Source organism: Phacochoerus africanus, chromosome 16 (assembly GCF_016906955.1).
Source record: "Phacochoerus africanus isolate WHEZ1 chromosome 16, ROS_Pafr_v1, whole genome shotgun sequence".
Lineage (NCBI taxonomy): Eukaryota > Metazoa > Chordata > Mammalia > Artiodactyla > Suidae > Phacochoerus > Phacochoerus africanus.
In genome coordinates, this window is record NC_062559.1 from 50,509,560 (window position 1) to 50,528,350 (window position 18,791).

Consider the following 18,791-nt stretch of genomic DNA (forward strand, 5'->3'; position numbering starts at 1 on the left):
GTCTGCAACCTACACCACAGCTCATGGCAATGCCGATCCTTAACCCACTGAGCAAGGCCAGGGATCGAAGCTGCAACCTCATGGTCCCCAGTCGGATTCGTTAACCACTGCGCCACGATGGGAACTCCTGCATTCATTCTTTTTTTTTTTTTTTTTGTCTTTTTGCCATTTCTTGGGCTGCTCCCACGGCATATGGAGGTTCCCAGGCTAGGGGTCAAATCGGAGCTGTAGCCACCGGCCTACGCCAGAGCCACAGCAACGCAGGATCCGAGCCACATCTGCAACCTACACCACAGCTCACGGCAACGCCGGATCCTTAACCCACTGAGCAAGGCCAGGGATCGAAGCTGCAACCTCATGGTTCCTAGTCGGATTTGTTAACCACTGCGCCACGACGGGAACTCCTCTTTTTTTACTATTACTTTCCATCATGGTCTATCCCAGGAGATTGGATTAGTTCCCTGTGCTGTGCAGTAGACCCGTGTTTATTTGCCCAGAATTTCACTCCTCTCTCGCCAGGTGCATAGTCCTTGGCGATTCCTTCCTCTCCCTTCCTAATGCGGAAAGAGGATTGGAGCCCAGGTAACTCCTGGTGTCACCGGCCTCGAGGAAACAACTGTGAAACGGCTGCAGCTACTTTAGCAGCACAGACGGTAGCAAATGCCGCGGGAGCACAGAGGAGAGTGCAGTGAATTTTGCCCGCATCAAGAAAATCAAGAAAGGGAGGTCCCATCACCGCGCAGCAGAAATGAATCTGACTAGGAACCCTGAGGAGGTTCGATCGAACCCGAAACCCTGAGGTTCGATCTCTGGCCTTGCTCAGTGGGTTAAGGATCCGGCGTTGCCGTGAGCTGTGGTGAAGGTTGCAGACGAAGCTCGGATCCTGTATTGCTGTGGCCATGGTGTAGGCCGGTGGCTACGGCTCCGATTTGACCCCTAGCCTGGGAAACTCCATATGCTGCATGCTGCAGGTGTGGCCCTAAAAAGCAAAAAAAAAAAAAAAAAAAAAAAAGTCAAGAAAGGCATCACCTGTGTGTGAAGACTTCTTCACTGAGTCAGGTTTCGTGAGAACACCAGGTTCCTGTCATAGCTCAGTGGTTAACGAACCCGACTAGGAACCATAAGGATGCAGATTCGATTCCTGGCTCCCCTTCAGCAGGGCCTGGTATTGCCTTGAGCTGTGGTGTAGGGTTGCAGACCCAGTTTGGATCCCGCGTTGCTGTGCCTGCGGCTATAGGCCGGCACAACCCCCTTGGGAACCTCCACGTACCGAGAGTGTGGCCCTAAAACTGCAATAAATACATACATACCTACCTCGCCTCAGGTAGGAGTTCCCACCAAGATGTAAATGGCATTGGCTGACAAAGTTTCAATCCCTGGGTCCCGGGTTAAAGGATCCAGTGTCTCCCATCCTGCCTTAGCAGGGATGAATCAGAGATCGAATCCCTGGCCTCGTTCAGTGGGTTAAGGCCCCAGCGTTGCCTTTGCCTTGAGCTGTGGTGTAAGTCATGGACGCAGCTCAGCTCTGGCGTGGCTGTGGTGTAGGCTGGCAGCTGTAGCTCCGATTCCACCCCTAGTCTAGGAACTACCATATGCCGCAGGTGCAGCCCTAAAAAAGCAAAAACCAGAAAAACCAAAACTATTGCCTGGTTCACAGCATCTTTCTGTTCATTTCTTCCCAGAGCTGCTTATGCAAGTAACAATTATTTTAAGCATGTAATTCAGTTAATAATTATGTAAATCTCTTATGAAATAAATTATAAAGGGGTTGTTTCTATGAAAAGTAGGTTTAGAAACAGCAGAATCCTTTTAAAGAAATGAGCTGCTGGAAGTTCCCTAGTGGCTCTGTGCACTGCTGCAGCTGTGGCGTAGGAGGGTTTGATCCCTGGCCCGGGGAACTTCCACATGCTCTGGGTGAGACAGAAAAGGAAAGATTTTTTTTCTTTCCTGTACCTGCAGCATGCAGAAGTTCCCAGGCCAGGGACTGAACCCACACCACAGCAGCAACCTGAGCTGCTGCACTGACAAATCCAGATCTTTTTTTGCTTTCTAGGGCCCCACCCATGGCATCCGAAGTTCCCAGGGTAGGGGTAGCAGTTTAATTGGACCTACAGCTGCCAGTCTACACCAGTCACACACATCCAAGCCAAGTCTGCGACCTACACCACAGCTCACGGTAATGCCAGATCCTTAAGCCACTGAGGCCAGGGATTGAGCCCGAGACCTCATGGTTCCTAGTCAAATTCATTAACCGCTGAGCCACAAAGGGAACTCCCAAGGAAAAACTATTGTGTTTACATTTTGCAATTTTTAATCCACTCTTCTCATCACCTTAGAGCCTTACTGCCAGACTTCTGTATGTTTTGCCCCTTTGCAGACATCTGACTGAAGGGTTGACCAACACAAGGTGAATAGCCAGTGTGTATTTTACCCACAATCAGCAATGATTCCTAGCTTTTGTTCCAGAAAACTGCCTGAATACTCATTAAACTAATAAACGAACACGTCAAGTTTTCTGAGCAGTATATTAAACATTCCAAGGTGAGCCAAATACAGTCGTCCCTCGATACCCATGGGAGATTGGTTTCAGGAACCCCACACATATCCAAACCCACAGTACGTTCTCAAGTCCTTTATATAAAATGGCATGGTTAGAATTTCCTGGTTGCTAGTGGTTGAGGATCCTGCATTGTTAGTGCTATGGTGCAGGTTCCTTACCTGGCCCAGCAATTTCTGCATGTTGAGGGCATGGCCTGCAAATTTGAACATTTAAATACAGTAGTACAGCATTTGCACATAACATCCAAACATCCTCCCATATACTTTGTAACTTCTACAGAATACAACATTAATGCGCTATATATATATATAGGTGTAAATACAATGTAAATGCTTTATAAATAGTTGCCACTGCAGGGAAATTCAAAGTTTTGCTTTTCAAAATTTTTAGGGCCACACCTGAGGTACATGCAAATTTCCAGGCTATGGGAAGCTGCTGGTAGATGCCACAGCCACACCAGATCTGAGCCATGTCTGTGACCCAGTGAAGCTCAAGGAAACTCCACATCCTTAACCCACTGAGCAGGGACGGGGATCATATCTGAAAGTCTCATGGATAACAGCTGAGCTGTTGGCACTGAGCCACTACAGCAACTCCTAGTTGACTTCCAACTTAACTTTGATGGCTTTGGACACCCCCCAACACCCCCACCCCATCTATCAAGGGAGAATTTTCTTCTCTCAAAGGAGCCCTGGTCCAAAAAGGTCATGACCTTGAAGGTCCATCTTGTCCCTCCCACAGCTTTGGTATTCCATTTGCAACTTGTCCTTGGGATGCTCAGTCAACAAAATCAAAATGAAACTTACATTGGAGTTCCCCTCATGGTGTCTCACCAGCAACAAACCCAACTAGGATCCATGACAATGCAGGTTTCAATCCCTGGCCTTGCCCAGTGGGTTAAGGATCCAGCATTGCTGTGAGGTGTGGTGTAGGTCACAACTCTTGATTCAACCCCTAGCCTGGGAAGTTCCGTATGTTGCAGCTCTGGCCCTATAGAGACAAAAAAAAGCAAAAAGAAATGAAACCTACATCAATACCCTAGCCCATATAAGGACAGACAATTGTTGTTTAGTTTTTATTTCATAATCATAAACTTAACTTTGCAATCCAGCTAAACTTGGAGGGGGATGAGGAAATGGAACCCAAGGAACTGCAGTGAGAGCACAAAGATTATGGGCTATTTCAAGCAGGTGGGGGTAAAGGGGTGCTCTCCTGAGCTACAGAAGGAATGGTCTGATGGTTAAGATAAAACAAGTCAAATTTATTAGATTTGTCCACAGTCAGCAATGGTGATCTTCTTGCTGGTCTTGCCATTCCTGGACCCAAAGCGCTCCATGGCTTCCACAATATTCATGCCCTCTTTCACTTTGCCAAAGACCACATGTTTGCCATCCAACCTGGAAAAAACAATCATTACCACCTGTAACGAGATACACCCTGCATTGTGCTTTAAGATGAGAATACTGCCCCCAAATCAGTTTAGCACACCCAAGAGAATACCCGAAAGGTGGTCTGCGCAGTCTTCAACCTTAGCTAACGCTGACTAGATTAATACTGAGAACATTTTATCAAAAAAAAAAAAAAAAAAAAAAACAAGTGCGGCAACACCACATATTACTTTAAGCCAGTATCAAAAAGGTGCTGAAAGGTTCTCCAATCATTGTTAAGAAGGCACCCCTAAAAAGAGCCAACAAGGAGATCCCATTGTGTGGCCCAGCAGAAATGGATCCGACTAGGAACCGTGAGGTGGCGGGCTCCATTCCTGGCCTCAGTCCTGGCACTGCTGTGGCTGTGGTGTAGACTAGCAGCTGTAGCTCTGATTGGACGCCTAGCCTGGGACCTTCCATATGCTGCAGGTATGGCCCTAAAACCAAAAACAAACAAGCCAACAAATCACATGCAAAACTGATTAAACTAATTAACAAAGTCCCGTTTTGCCTCAAGAGTATCTTTGCTTTCTATAGCACACTCCTGCACTCTGCAGCTAGGCATGCCCTTCTACTGCATCAGAGCAGGAACCAACAGCGGGGCAAAGTTGCCTTTGCTGTGATCTGCTCTTACCACTCAGTCTTGGCAGTGCAAATGAAAAACTGGGAACCGTTTGTGTTGGGGCCAGCATTTGCCATGGACAAGATGCCAGGACCCGTATGCTTCAGGATAAAATTCTCATCATCAAATTTCTCTCCATAGATGGACTTGCCACCAGTGCCATTATGGCGTGTGAAGTCACCACCCTGTGAACACAAAAGAGGAACCTGTCATTTTTGGCAACACAAGCAGGAAAAACAAAACCAACCATGCTGAGCCTTTAAGCTCAAACTTGAAAATTCAAGTTTAATTAGAAGGGTTAAATGGAACCAAAATGGTAGAATAACAGTTCCTAAATGTACATCCTGAAATAGTCCAGCTCAACCCCAAATCAGTACCATAAATTTCATACCTGGCACATAAATCCTGGAATTATTCTGTGAAAGCAGGAACCTTTATAACCAAATCCTTTCTCCCCAGTGCTCAGAGCACGAAAGTTTTCTGTTAAAAGGAAGAGCATATGTGTATAGACACACAGCAATTAAAACAGGAATACCTTTGTCAAACATTAAAAAGACCATAAAGACCCCCACTAACCTGCTGTCTTTGGAACTTTGTCAGCAAACAGCTGTAAGAGAAAATGACAGTTAATTAACAACATCTGCTTACACATTTTGTTTAGTATCCTTGTCTTTAGGGGCTTCTGAATCAAATTCATTTTCTCACTAGAAGAGAATGCTTCTTCAGTAATTACTTTGAATCCCAAATAAGAGCTATCCCTGACAGCCTTAAGGTCCTGTGGGGTTGGGTTACGCAACATGAGACCCAGAGACATGCCAAAAATTCACAACCAGCAATGACTCAAATAGTGTGAGGCTTCTAAAAAGTGACTAGAACTTTTATTTGTATCACACCTACTTCTAAACAGATATACAGCTTCTCAAATGTACATCACCTCCCCCAACTTCAGTTTGAACCTAAGTACAAGATTTTCGGGAACAGCAAGTACTCTTGCATGATCAGGGAATTTAGTCACTGGTAATGAAAATGCTACTACCTCCAATCTGTTAACATAGCTTTATGGATTGGATGAGCAGTCACTTCTTGGTTTCCAGGTCCCTTACCTAGTAGTGGGGTAAAAAATAAAGATTGATTTCTAGTACAACTGCTTCCTTTCCTGCATATATAAAACATTCTGGCGAAAAAAGCTTAAATACCAGAGAAAGCATTTATAAGCCCTTTCATAAAGACAAAGTATTTTACTAACTATTCCAGAGATGTGTGACTAAATCATCTACTGAGATCCCTGAATATTTTTAGGACGATCTAAGTAAAGTACCGACGGTCCTCAAACCCTTGTGCTGCCGTGACTTTAAGACCCCTACTGATGTTCAAGTCCCTACTGGCAGTTCCACCTCCATTCTCACCAGAACATACACCAGAGCTCCTATCGCATTTCCATTAGCGCTCTGGCTAACCTGAGACAAGCCACAAAGCATTAGGCTCGGGCCGAGTTTCCACGTGGCCTCTGGTCAACTATCAGCTGACCGGATAAAGTGGGGTGTGATCGATTGGACGTATTTCTCCACGGAGTATTTATCTCAGGGCAAGTTCCCACGTGGGCCCTATCAATTCTTAGCCTTGACTACAGTAAGAGGGACAGATTGACTAGGATGTAACGTTTTCTCCAGTAAGAGTTTAGGTGTTGACAAGATAAGGAAACCCCCCTGCATGGGGTGGCGGTGGGGGGATACATCTCTTCTCGGAATAAGATCCTCATCATTGGCGGCTTTTTGAAAAGTGGTCCCAGAGGACGAAATCTCTGACGGCTCCACCCCAAGACCTACCACGTTAACTCCAACAGAACAGCATTTACCGTCTTGTGAGCACATCGACTTGGCTACCACCCCGTGACTACCAACGAGAACTCCCAACATCGGGGAAGGCCTACCGAGCAGCCAGTCTCGACTAGCCCTGCGTGGGGACAGCCGGGAGTGGCCCGGGCGCCTCCCACCCACCGTCACCGCAGCGGAAGGCGGGCCCCGGCGCCAGCGGAGGGAAGGCGGCCTGCACATTTCCGTTCGGGGTGGGGGCGGGGAGGGGCGCGTGGGCCCTTTTCCGACACCCACCTCGCGACCTTAGGACATCGGGGAAGCCCTCCACTCGGCTGACCCCGCCAGCCCTACACGAGCAGGCGCTCCTCCGGGGTCACGGAAGGGCGGGCCGCCACCACCGGCCCCGGCGCGGGAACGGCAGCTTTCTGCTGCGGCTGCCGCGTCGGCGCGAGGGGACCGGCCTCCGAGCCCTCGAGGGCCGCCCCAGGACGGTCGCAGCTGCCTGGGGCCGGGACCTGCCTTCCGTTTGGGGCGTTGCTGACCCTCGGGAGCCCGCGGACCCGCGCGGCGGCCAACTGCTCGCGGCCCGAGCACGTGCGCGGCCGGAAGGGCGCGGCCGCCCCTCCCCCGCCCGCCCCGCCTTTGTCTGCCCGCCGCCCCCGGCCTCCCAAAATGGCCCCTCGTCAGGAAATGGCGACGCGCCGCCCGCGTTCCTCAAGCGGGGTGCCAGCACCCGGACCCCCGGTCGCCCCCCGCCCCCCGCCGGGGCCCACCAGGCGCACTGCCGCCCGCCCCAACCTCGAAGGAGACGCGGCCCAAGGGCTCGCCATCGACGGCGATGTCGAAGAAGACGGTGGGGTTAACCATGGCTGAGCAGCACTGAAAGATCCGGGGCGGCGGCGTCTGCAAGGCAGCACGAGCCCCGCCGCCGGCTCTTTTATAGCCGGTCTGGGCCCCGCCCACGGCCGGTCGCGTGCCTTGTCGCTGGCCAATCGTGACCCAGGTCTAGTCGGAGTGATGGCGCGGCTGGCCTATGGGTGAAGATGGCGCCGGAGAGGCGGGACGGGAGACGCGCGTGCGCGCTGTAGGATGCAGGCAGGTTCCCGCCCGCGGGCTCGTTCTCCGCGCTGCGGCGTGGGGTCTGGTGCCAGCGACCGGAATGGACACCCGGACAGGGCGTGGTGAGCGCCGTGGAGAGTCGGTGGGCACCTGAGGGGGGCGCATATCCCCGGCCAGGCGGACAAGACCTCACCCCATTGCTCAGAGGGGGTAACTGAGGCGAACGCAGGCCTCAAGGTCGCGCTATCGGCCAAGGTCGCTCGGACTCCAGGGCCCGCGCCTCTCTGGGAGGCCAGGTGGCTTTGGGCATCGGGCATCACCTTTTTCTTACTGCAGTTGAGGATGAGGGGCAGCTGTCGCCCCCCCCCCCCCCAGTCTAAGAGATTATGAAATGCTTCCATAATGCCCTACTTTCCGAAAATATCCTGCACACTCTGAATTTTCTCCAGGAGGAAGACGTTAAAGCACGAGCCTAGCGGACTCTTAATCTATAAAGACACGCTGCACACTTTTGCCTTTTTTTTTAAACTTTTAAAATCTCTGCCCCACACCCTCTTTCAAAAGCAGAATTTTGCTCTGCCTTCTGAGTGAAAGACAAAGCAACCATTTAAAAGTGAATTCCCTTAGGCTAATAAATTAATGATAGTTTTATTGCTAGTACTAAGTGCCCTTATGTGACCCTAGTCATTTGTTCAGAAAACCTTGAAAAGAATTTATGTATCCTCTGACACTTGGTCGAAGTATTCAGAATGTTATTTAGTATCTCTAAAACTCAGGTTCTTCGGGGGATGGAAATCCTGTGAAATTGGATTGTTACGATCGTTACACAACTACAGATGTGATAAATTCATTTCAGTAATAAAAAAAAACAAAAAACCTCAGGTTCTTCATCTGCAAAACCAGGATAGGGTTGTGAGAAGCAAATCAGAGGTTGGTGGGTTTGTTTTTGTTTTTGTTTTTTGTTTTTGTTTTTTGGGTTTTTTTTGTTTTTGTTTTTTTTTTTGCTTTTTAGGGCTGCTCCCGCAGCATGTGGAGGTTCCCAGGCTAGGGATCTAATCAGAGCTACAGCTGCTGGCTTTCACCACAGCCACAGCAACGCCAGATCCGAGCCATGTCTGCAACCTACACCGCAGCTCATGGCAATGCCAGCTCCTTAACCCACTGAGCAAGGCCAGGGATCGAACCCACAACCTCATGGTTTTTAGTCAGATTCGTTTCCATTGAGCCACAATGGGAAGCTCCCGCCATCATTCTTTTTTTTTTTTTTTTTTTCGTCTTTTTGCCATCCTTGAGCCGCTCCCTCGGCATATGGAGGTTCCCAGGCTAGGGGTCGAATTGGAGCTGTAGCTGCCGGCCTACACCAGAGCCACAGCAACGCGGGATCCGAGCCGCGTCTGCAACCTACACTACAGCTCACGGCAACGCCGGATCGTTAACCCAATGAGCAAGGGCAGGGATCGAACCCGCAACCTCATGGTACCTAGTCGGATTCGTTAACCACTGCGCCACGACAGGAACTCCCATCATTCTTAATACTGGCATCGTGAGCCCATATGTGTTTAGGATTTAGAGCGTGTGATTTTGTTCTTGCAACCCCTCCATCATCCCCATTTACAGATGTGGAAAGGGAGCATCCTCCATGTTAAACAGGATGCTCAGAATAAGTAGCTTAGGAGCTAACGCAGAGCCTGGAGTGGAACTGCTTGTTTTGCTCACTCATCATCTGCTGCATTGTGACCTTGAGGAAGCTGCTTGTCCTCTGACACGGGAAAAAAAAATGACCTGAGGCCCTCAGGCGGAAACGCCCCCCAACTTCTCTCTCCTCCACTCTGAACCTGAAAGCAGCTAGGACCCCCTCCTGAGATACAAATGAATGAGCGATGGATAGTGTGACTTCCCTCGCTATTCAAAGACCTGCTTCTCCTCGCTGTCAACACTGTCACAACGAGGTCCTCCGCTCAAGTAAACGTGCATGTGCTTTGTTTGTGAAACGGGGAGCCAGTGCTGTGAGGGATCCTTGATTTGCATTGTCTGTTCAGCCGGACTTCCTAACCAAGGACGGTTTTCGGCAGACACAGAACCTCGGGAATGTGGGGCTGACTGTGCCTTGTTTGGCTGATTCAGACCCAAAGCGTGTCCCACTGTGTTCGACAGTGCCCTGACCTGGCTGGCTGAAGGTGATCTCCGCCAGCAGGCACAACTCTGGAACTGTGTCCCTGGAGCGTATTATAAACACGTGTTTCTCTCAAAACGTCGGAAAGGGAGAATGGAAGGAGGAGGAAAAATCAGGTTAGTCAAAGTTATAAAAACAGTCTACTTTGGAAAGGGGTGACTTGTCTCATTGTGCCTCTTGCCTGGGGCCTCATTTGTGACTTGCCACGTGGCTTCCGCTGAGGCCCACAGTGACGTCACAACCCACAAATGCATGCCTTTCTCCAGGCCATACCTTCCCTGAGCCTCCTGTGTCTTCCTTGATGGACTGGACTTTTCCCTCCCGTTTCGCCAACTATGACCTTTTCCCCTTGAACTCTTTCAAAGATGTCTGCTGTCAGGGTCGCGTGTTTGGTCTTGTTGAGTTCCTTTCACACCCACCACAGTGAGCCTCTTCTGTTCTGATGGCTCAGATTCTCAGGTATCTTCTAAACCACGCTCTAGCCCCAAGCTTACTCCAGAGCTCCAGCTGCATCCTCCCTGCCCACAGGATCTCTCCTAGGTCTGAACCCCTGACACAGGGAGCTCTGGCTCCTCTCATCCTGGTCTGCCTTTGTGTGTGTGTGTGTGTGTGTGTGTGTGTGTGTGTGTGTGTGTGTGTCTTTTTAGGGCAGTGCCCATGGCATATGGAGATTCCCAGGCTACGGGTGGAATCAGAGCTGTAGCTGCTGGACTATGCCACAGCCACAGCAACGTGGGATCCAAGCCGCGTCTGCGACCTGCACCACAGCTCACAGCAACACAGGATGCTTAACCCACTGAGCGATGCCAGGGATCAAACCTGCGTCTTCATGGATGCTAGTCGGGTTCGATAGCTGCTGAGCCATGACGGGAACTCCTGGTCTGCTTTTTTATTTATTTATTTATTTTGGCTGCACCTGCTGCTTATGGAAGCTCCCCGGCCAGGGACTGAATCCAAGCCACTGCAACCTACACCACAGCTGCGAACACCAGATCCTTAACCCACTGCTCCGGGTGGGGATTGAACCCATGCCTCCACAGCAACCCCAGCCACTGCAGCCAGATTCTTTTCGAACTCAGAGCATATGGTAGTTCCCAGGCTAGGTAGGGATTGAGCCACAGCAATGCACCATCCAAGCCAAGTCTGCAACCTACACCACAGCTCATAGCAACACCAGATCTCCAACCTACTAAGTGAGGCCAGGGATCGAACCCACATCCTCATGGATACTAGTCAGATTTGTTTTTGCTGCACCATAATAGGAACTCCCTGCACTCAGGTTCTTAACCTGAGACACAGTGGCAACTCCCTGCTTGGCCTTCTGCAGCAGCTCCTAACTGATTACTCGACCAGGTTTTTTTGGGTACTTCCAGAATGCTCATTCTCAAAATCCTCTGATTTTGTAATGCCTATGCCTTTCAAGCTCCCAGTCACCCACAGAATGGCACCCTCAGCAGCCCCTTCGCAGTCTAGTTCCAACTTGCTTCCGTCTCCTAGCTGACGTTTTTACTGCAACACCAAATTTCTCATTACCACCCGCCCTGCCTTTCCACGGCTCCTCCTTTTTTTTTTTTTTTTTTTCATATTTTGTCTTTTGTCTTTTTAGGGCCACACCTTCAGCATATGGAGGTTCCCAGGCTTGGGGTTGAATCAGAGCTGTTGCTGCCAGCCTAGGCCACAGCCACAGCAACGCCAGATCCGAGCTGTGTCTGCGACCTACACCACAGCTCACGGCAACGCTGGATCCTTCCTCCACTGAGCAAGGCCAGGGATCGAACCCGCAACCTCATGGTTCTTAGTCGGATTTGTTTCCACTACGCCACGACAGGAACTCCTTCCCAGGGCTCCTCCTTTGCCTGTGGCCTGTTCAGTGCCTCCTGCTTCTCCACCTGCAAAGCTCACTCCTGTGGTCCCCAGAGGCTTCCTCAGCTCTTCCAGAGTCACAGTCTAGTCTGAAGCATCAAAACTCCGTAGAGGAGATTCCATCGAGGCTCAGCAGTAATGAACCCAACTAGTATTCGTGAGGATGGTTTCATTCCCTGGCCTCGCTCAGTGGGTTCAGAATCCAGCGTTGCCATGAGCTGTGGTGTAGGTCCCAGATGCAGCTTGGATCCTGAGTGGCTGTGGCTGTGGTGTAGGCCGGCGGCTACCGCTCCCATTTGACCCCTAGCCTGGGAACCTCCATATGCCGTGGGTGCAGCCCTAGAAAGACATACACAAACACAAAACTCGGTAGAAGTATGCTGAATGAATGCACGAATGAGGTCAACAGCCAGGCCGGTGTGTGATGAAAGAGCCAACCAAAGCCTGGTCCCAGAGTGTGGCTTCCTGGTGGGCGTTGTCAGTGAGTTCGCCTGCACCGCGCAGACCCAGTGACTGCGCTCTCTTCTCCAGGCTCCTGACACACGCCATCCCTTGCTGAGCACTCAGAAGGTCAGTATATGCTCACCTCTGATCCGCGAATCCGCAGAGGACACCTGCCCAGACCTTCGCTTCCTTCCCTGCTCCATCCTCTCTCCTGTCCACAGTCTACCCAGGCCTGTCCTTCAGGTGGCTTTGCCTGGTGTTTTTCTTCCGTTCTCTCTTATGTCAGCATCTCCTTTTCCTGTAGCTCTTCGGGCTGCCCTGTCCACCCGTCCCTGAAGCACATATCCTAACTCATTTAGGAGCGTAGTCTCCACTACTGTGTCCTACTTAGTCATTCTCTCCACCGTACACAAGGTCACCCCTGCCCCGCCCTCATCCCCCAACTGCTCTGGCCAAGGCCCCCAGGGAACCACTAATATACAAACCCATGAGATGCATTTGCTTTATGGCTGCTGACATTTGATTCCATCGATGACACAGGATTCTTGGCTCTAAGTTGCATTTACACATCCTACCATTCAGAATATGTTCAGCTGGATGAAGAAGATGTGACACACACACACACACACACACACACACACACACACACACACACACACAGAGGAATATTACTTAGTCATAAAAAAGGAGAATCAGAAGACAATAAAATAGGGAGTTCTCATCATGGCTCAGTGGTATCAACCTGACTAGGATCCACGAGGATTCGGGTTCGATCCCTGGCCTTGCTTAAGTGGGTTAAGGATCTGGTGTTGCTGTGAGTTTTGGTGTAGGTTGCAGATGTGGCTGGGATTTGGTGTTGCTGTGGCTGTGGTGTAGGCTGGCTGCCGCAGCTCTGATTCGACCCCTAGCCTGGGAACTTCCATGTGCCACAGGTGTGGCCCTAAAGACAAAGACAAAAGAAAAGAAAAGAAAAAAGAAAAGACTTCTGGTTGCCAAGGAGGAGAGGGGAATAAGTGGGATAGGCTGGGAGTTTGTGATTAGCAAATGCAAACTATTATGTATAGGATGGATAAACACAACGAGGTCCTACTGTATAGCGCAGGGAACAATATTCAGTATCCTGTGCTAGGGTGTTCCCGTTGTGGCTCAGTGGTTAACAAATCTGACTAGGAACCATGAGGTTGTGGGTTCCATCCCTGGCCTTGCTCAGTGGGTTAAGGATCGGGCATTGCCATGAGCTGTGGTGTAGGTTGCAGACGTGGCTCGGATCCTGCGTTGCTGTGGCTCTGGTGTAGGCCAGCAGCAAGAGCTCTGATTAGACCCCTAGCCTGGGAACCTCCATATGCTGCAGGTGCATCTCTAAAAAGAAAAAAAAAAAAAAAGAAAGAAAAGAAAAAAACCCTGTACTAAACCATAATGGAAAAGAACATGAAAAAGAATATATATATATATATATACATATGTGTGTGTGTGTGTAACTGAATCATTTTGCTGTACAGCAGAAATTAACACAGCACTGTAAATCAACTATACTTCAATTAAAAAAAAAAAAACCCAAACAGAATATGTTCAGCAGCAAGCAGGAGAAAGCTCAGATGGGACTTTGTTTCAACAATACAAATCCAGGTCAGAACGCCGCTCAGAGGGGCTCTGAGTAGATGGGGCCTACTGAGTGGTGTAAGAAGTCAAGCTGTGTGGAATGACCAAAATTCCATTGGGGTCACTTTCCCACCCCTAAGAGGTGTGTGGGCCTGAGGAGTTCAGAAGGCCGGTGAGGGGCAGCAATGATCACACAGGGACAGAAAAGGTTCTTATGGGAGTTCCCATCGCGGTGCAGCGGGAACGAATCTGACTAAGATCCACGAGGGTGTGGGTTCCATCCCTGGCCTTGCTCAGTGGGTTAAGGATCTGGCACTGCCCTGAGCTATGGTGTAAGTCTCAGGCATGGCTTGGATCTCTCATTGCTGTGGCCGTGGCGTAGACCAGGAGCTGTAGTTCTGATTCGAGTCCTAGCCTGGGAACTTCCATATGCTGCAGGTGCAGCCCTGAAAATCCAAAAAAAAAAAAAAAGGAAAGAAAGGAAGGAAGGAAGGAAGGAAGGAAGAAAAGAGAAGAGAAGAGAAAAGAAAAGTAAACGCTTCTGCAGAAGCCCAAGGGGCCACCCTCCACCGGCGAGGGCTGGCCATGGCCGTGTTGACAGGAAGGCTGACTGTGTCTTGCGCAGGCCCAAGAGACTGGGGATCCCTGTGGAGTGGCAGGCACGCAGGAATGGCCTAAAGGTTCCTGTCTGTAGTCAGGTCAGCCTGGTCATTACTGACCTGAGTTAGGTGTTAAAATGTGCAGTAGTTTTATTTTTTCTCTCTCTCACTTAATATGCATTTTCTGACTTATTATGCATTTTCTTTCTTTTTCTTTCCTTCTTTTTTTTTTTTTTTTTTTTAATGGCCACACCTTCCGCATATGAAAGTTCCCAGGCTAGGGGTCAAATCAGAGCTGCAGCTGCCGGCCTACACCACAGCTCACGGCAATGCTGGATCCTTAACCCACTCCCATGGTACGTATGTTTTATGGAGATGTAGTTTGCATACCATAAAATTCATTTGTTTTAAGCATACAATTCACTGATTTTTAGTAAATCCAGAGCAGGGCAGAGATTACCGCAGTCTAATTTTAGAATCTTTCCCTCACCCCAGAGAGAACCTCGTGCCCATTTTTAGTAACTCCCTGTTCCCACCCAATAATTGCTCTAAAAACTGTGTAGTTAAAAACTGATTTAGGAATTCCTGTCGTGGCTCAGTGGTTAAAGAACCCGACTAGCATCCACGAGGATGCAGGTTTGATCCCTGGCCTCTCTCAGTGGGTTAAGGATCCGGCGTTGCCGTGAGCTGTGGTGTAGGTCGCAGACGAGGCTCGGATCCCTCGCTGCTGTGGCTCTGGCGTAGGCTGGCGGCTACAGCTCCAATTCGACCCCTAGCCTGGGAACCTCCATATGCTGAGGGTGCGGCACTAAAAACCAAAAAAGAAAAAAAAGGTTCGATCCCTGGCCCAGGAACTTCCACATGCTGCGGGTGTGGGGACATAACTACATAATAAAACGGTAGTTTAATAAATTAAATATCAGTTGTTCAAATGTAACAAAATAACCCCTGAGCAGTCTTTCTACACAAAAAAGCTTTGGGGCTTCAATTGTCCCTGCAGAGGCTCCAAGGGACCTGACTCTCCCATCACTTCAAGACTCCAGATGGTGCTACCACCTCCCTTCCCCTCCCACGTCCCCCAAGTTCGAGTTCAAGATCCTCTGGCTGCCTCACAGATGAAGGGAGGCAGCGAGAAGGAAAAGGGCCGGAGGGCTGGAGTGACGCCACCACAGGCCTATTTGCAGAGCTTTCCCAGGAGCCCCGCCCGGCGCCTTCCACCCTTGGCTGCAGGAATCCAGGAAGATGAATATTTTGATCTGGGCACATTGCCACCCAAGCCACCGGCTTCTGTTCATAAGGAGGGAGGCAAGATGGATGCTTTGGGGAGACAGCAGGCAGCAGCCGAGTCACCAACTCTTGCTGACCTAGCAGAAACGGGGTGGGCTGGGAGGGACCAGCTGCGTGTCAGACAGAGCACAGGGGGAAGCCCACCTCAGCCTGGCCTGGAGGAGGGCTCCCCGCACCCCCTGAAACGTTGGATTTGATGACAGTGCAGCGGGGGGGGGAGCCCAGATCCTCCCTAATCTCCTGGAGAAAGGTGGTGCCTGGTACTTGCGTATCCCCCCATCATAAGGTGGCGAATTTCCCTAACACCGGAAGAGGCACACAAGCGGGACGTGAGGCCTAAGTTAATTCAGGATTTCCAGAAAGTATCGGGTGCCCTCATGGAGATCATTATTTAATTTGTGCAGCTGTCCTTTGAAGTAGATACTCCTGTTTTTGCTATTTTTCACAAGAGGAGTCAGGGGAAAAAAGGAAAGAAAGAAAGGAGTTTCCACGGTGGCTCAGTGGGTTAAGAACCCGACACAGTGTCTGTGAGGATGTGGAGGCCATCCCTGGCCTCACTCCGTGGGATAAGGAGCTGGTGATGCCGCAAGCCGCGATGGGGTTGCAGATGTGACTCGGATTCTATGTTGCCATGGCTCTGGCGGGGGCCGGCAGCTGCAGCTCTGATTCGACCCCGATCCTGGAAACCTGCATATACTACAGGTGGAGTGTAAAGTACAAAAAAAAGGAAAAACAAACAAAAATCCCCACGAGGGGACAGAAGCTCAGCAAGGTTGAGTAACTTCCTCAGAGTCACATGGCTGCTGAGAGATAGAGCCAGGGTTGATGCCCGTTCTAATTGGCTCTGGATCCTGTTCCTACCACTCTGCCATGTCCTGAAATCTTTAACAATTATGGTAAAACAGGAGTTCCCAATGTGGCAAAGTGGTTTAGGGATCTGACATTGCTGTAGCTGTGGTGTAGGAAGCGGCTCCACCTCAGACTGGGAACTTCAGTATGCCATGGGTGCAGCTGACAAAGAAAAAAAAATTATGGTAAAACATACATAATATAGGAGTTCTCACTGCGCAGCGGAAACGAACCCTACAAGGCGCCATGAGGTTGCGGGTTCGATCCCTGGTCTTGCTCCGTGGGTTAAGGATCTGGTGTTGCTGTGAGCTTCGGTGTAGGTCGCAGATGCAGCTCGGATCTGGTGTTGCTGTGACTGTGGTGTAGGCAGGCAGCCGTAGCTCCAATTAGACCCCTAGCCTGGGAACCTGCACATGCCGGGGGTTCGGCCCTAAGAAGCCAAAAAAAAAGATACATAACGTAAAGTTCACCACTTGACTATCAAGTGTACCATTCAAAGGCAAGAAGTACATTCCTATTATTATGCAGCCATCACCACATTTTATCTCCAGAACTTTCTCATCTTCCCAAACTGAAACTCTGTCCAAATTAAACACTAATTTCTCATCTCCCACCCATTGTTCTGCTTTCTTTCTTTCTTTCTTTCTTTCTTTCTTTCTTTCTTTCTTTCTTTCTTTCTTTCTTTCTTTCTTTCTTTTTTTTTATTTTTGGATTTTGGAGCTGCACCCACAGCATATGGAGGTACCCAGGCTAGGGGTCCAATCGGAACTGTAGCCGCCAATCTACCCCAGAGCCACAGCAACTTGGGATCCGAGCCATATCTGTGACCTACACCACAGCTCAGGGCAACACTGGATTCTTAAACCACCGAGCAAGGCCAGGGATCAAACCCGTGTCCTCATGGAAGCTAGTTGAGTTCGCTAACCACTGAGCCACGACAGGAACTCCTGCTTTCTTTCTCGATGACTTTGCTTATTCTAGGAATTGCATGTAAGGGAATCATGTGTTCTTCTGTGTCTGGCTTATTTCACAAAGAATAATGTCTTCTTTCACCTTAATATGCATTTACGGCTCCTACATGTCTTTTTATAGCTTTATAGCTCATTTCCTTTTTCAATTTTTTTTTTTTTTGGTTGCACCAAGGCATGCAGAATTTCCTGGGCCAGGGATCAAACCCTCGCCACAGCAGAGACCTGAGCCGAAGCAGTGACAACCCTGGATCCTTAACTTGCTGAGCCATATAGGAATCCTTTTTAAAAATTTTTTTTTCTCTTTTTTTTTTGTGGCTGCACGCATGGTATATGAAAGTTCCCAGGCCAGTGATTGAATCCAAGCCACAGTTCGTGGCAACGCCCAATCCTTAAGCCACTGTGCCAGGCTGGGAATTGAACCTGTACCTCTGCAGTGACCCGAACTGCTGCAGTCAGATTTTTTTTTTTTTTTGTATTTTTAGGGCCGCACTTGTGGCAAATGTAAGTTCCCAGGCTAGGGGTCAAATCACAGCTATAGCTGCCAGCCAGTGCTATAGCCACGGCAATGCTAGATCCGAGGAGAGTCTGCGATGCACACCACAGCTCATGGCAACGCCAGATCCTTAACCCACTGAGCAGGGCCAGGGATCAAACCTATGTCCTCATGGATATTAGTTGGGTTCTTAACCTGCTGAGCCACAGTAGGAAGTCTCGCAGTCAGGTTCTTAATCCACTGCACCATGTGGGAACTCCTCGTTTTTTTTTTTATTATTATTAAAATATAGTTGAGCTACAATATAAAAGTCACAGGTGTACAACAGATGGCTCATTTCTTTTTTTCTTTTTCTTTTTTGGCTGCCGGTAGCATGTGGAGTTCCCAGGCCAGGGATCAGATCCAAGATGCAGCCTCAACTCCCACAACACAGGATCCTTAACCCACTGTGTGGGGCCAGGGGTTGAACCTGCATCCCAGCACTCCAGAGAAACTGCTGATCCTGTTGTGCCCGTGGCTAATTTCCTTTTAATGCCAGATAATATTCCATTGCTTGTACCGTAGTTTATTTATCCAGTCACCTATTAAAGGGCATCTTAGTGGCTTCCAAATTTTGTCAATTTTGAATAAAGCTGATACAAACATCTGTGTACAGGTTTCTCGGTGAACAGGTGGTGTGAACATTTTCCAATCCTTTGTGTAAGTACCAAGGAGCTGATGGCTGGATTGCATGGCAAGAGTATGTTTAGTTTTTGTCTTTTTTTCTTTTTCTTTTTGCCATTTCTAGGGCCACTCCTGTGGCATATGGAGGTTCCCAGGCTAGGGGTCAAATCGGAGCTGCAGCCGCCGGCCTACTCCAGAACCACAGCAACGCGGGATCCGAGCCGCGTCTGCAACCTACACCACAGCTCACGGCAACGCCGGATCCTTAACCCACTGAGCAAGTCCAGGGAGCGAACCCGCAACCTTGTGGTTCCTGGTCGGATTCGTTAATCACTGCGCCACGACGGGAACTCCAAGAGTATGTTTAG

At 49.6% G+C, this 18,791-nt stretch overlaps 1 protein-coding gene across 3 annotated transcripts; it reads right to left on the reverse strand.

Annotated features, from left to right (window-relative positions):
• Window positions 1-3,621: 3,621 nt before the first annotated feature.
• Window positions 3,622-7,349, reverse strand: PPIA (peptidylprolyl isomerase A). Of its 3 annotated transcripts, XM_047763322.1 has the most exons (6): window positions 7,222-7,328; window positions 5,646-5,712; window positions 5,186-5,216; window positions 5,001-5,089; window positions 4,622-4,794; window positions 3,622-3,957 (listed from the first exon to the last, which is right to left on the reverse strand). In XM_047763322.1, exons 4-6 carry the CDS (start codon window positions 5,007-5,009, stop codon window positions 3,825-3,827), a joined length of 315 nt encoding a protein of 104 aa, XP_047619278.1. In that variant the 5' UTR covers window positions 5,010-5,089; window positions 5,186-5,216; window positions 5,646-5,712; window positions 7,222-7,328; the 3' UTR covers window positions 3,622-3,824. The 3 variants fall into 3 exon arrangements, with proteins under 3 accessions (XP_047619278.1, XP_047619276.1, XP_047619277.1); XM_047763320.1 differs by lacking the exon at window positions 5,646-5,712 and having other exon boundaries at window positions 7,222-7,349; XM_047763321.1 differs by lacking the exon at window positions 5,646-5,712 and having other exon boundaries at window positions 7,197-7,325.
• Window positions 7,350-18,791: the final 11,442 nt, after the last annotated feature.

What these genes read in the sequence shown, in the direction of transcription:
- PPIA (XM_047763320.1), bottom strand. Translation starts at nt 7,290, where the DNA reads ATGGTTAACCCCACCGTCTTCTTCGACATCGCCGTCGATGGCGAGCCC. An exon ending in TGGGCCGCGTCTCCTTCGAG is followed by an intron (nt 5,217 to 7,221) that starts GTTGGGGCGGGC and finishes TTTCTCTTACAG; the next exon opens with CTGTTTGCTGACAAAGTTCC. An exon ending in TGCACTGCCAAGACTGAGTG is followed by an intron (nt 3,958 to 4,621) that starts GTAAGAGCAGAT and finishes TGTTTTTTCCAG; the next exon opens with GTTGGATGGCAAACATGTGG.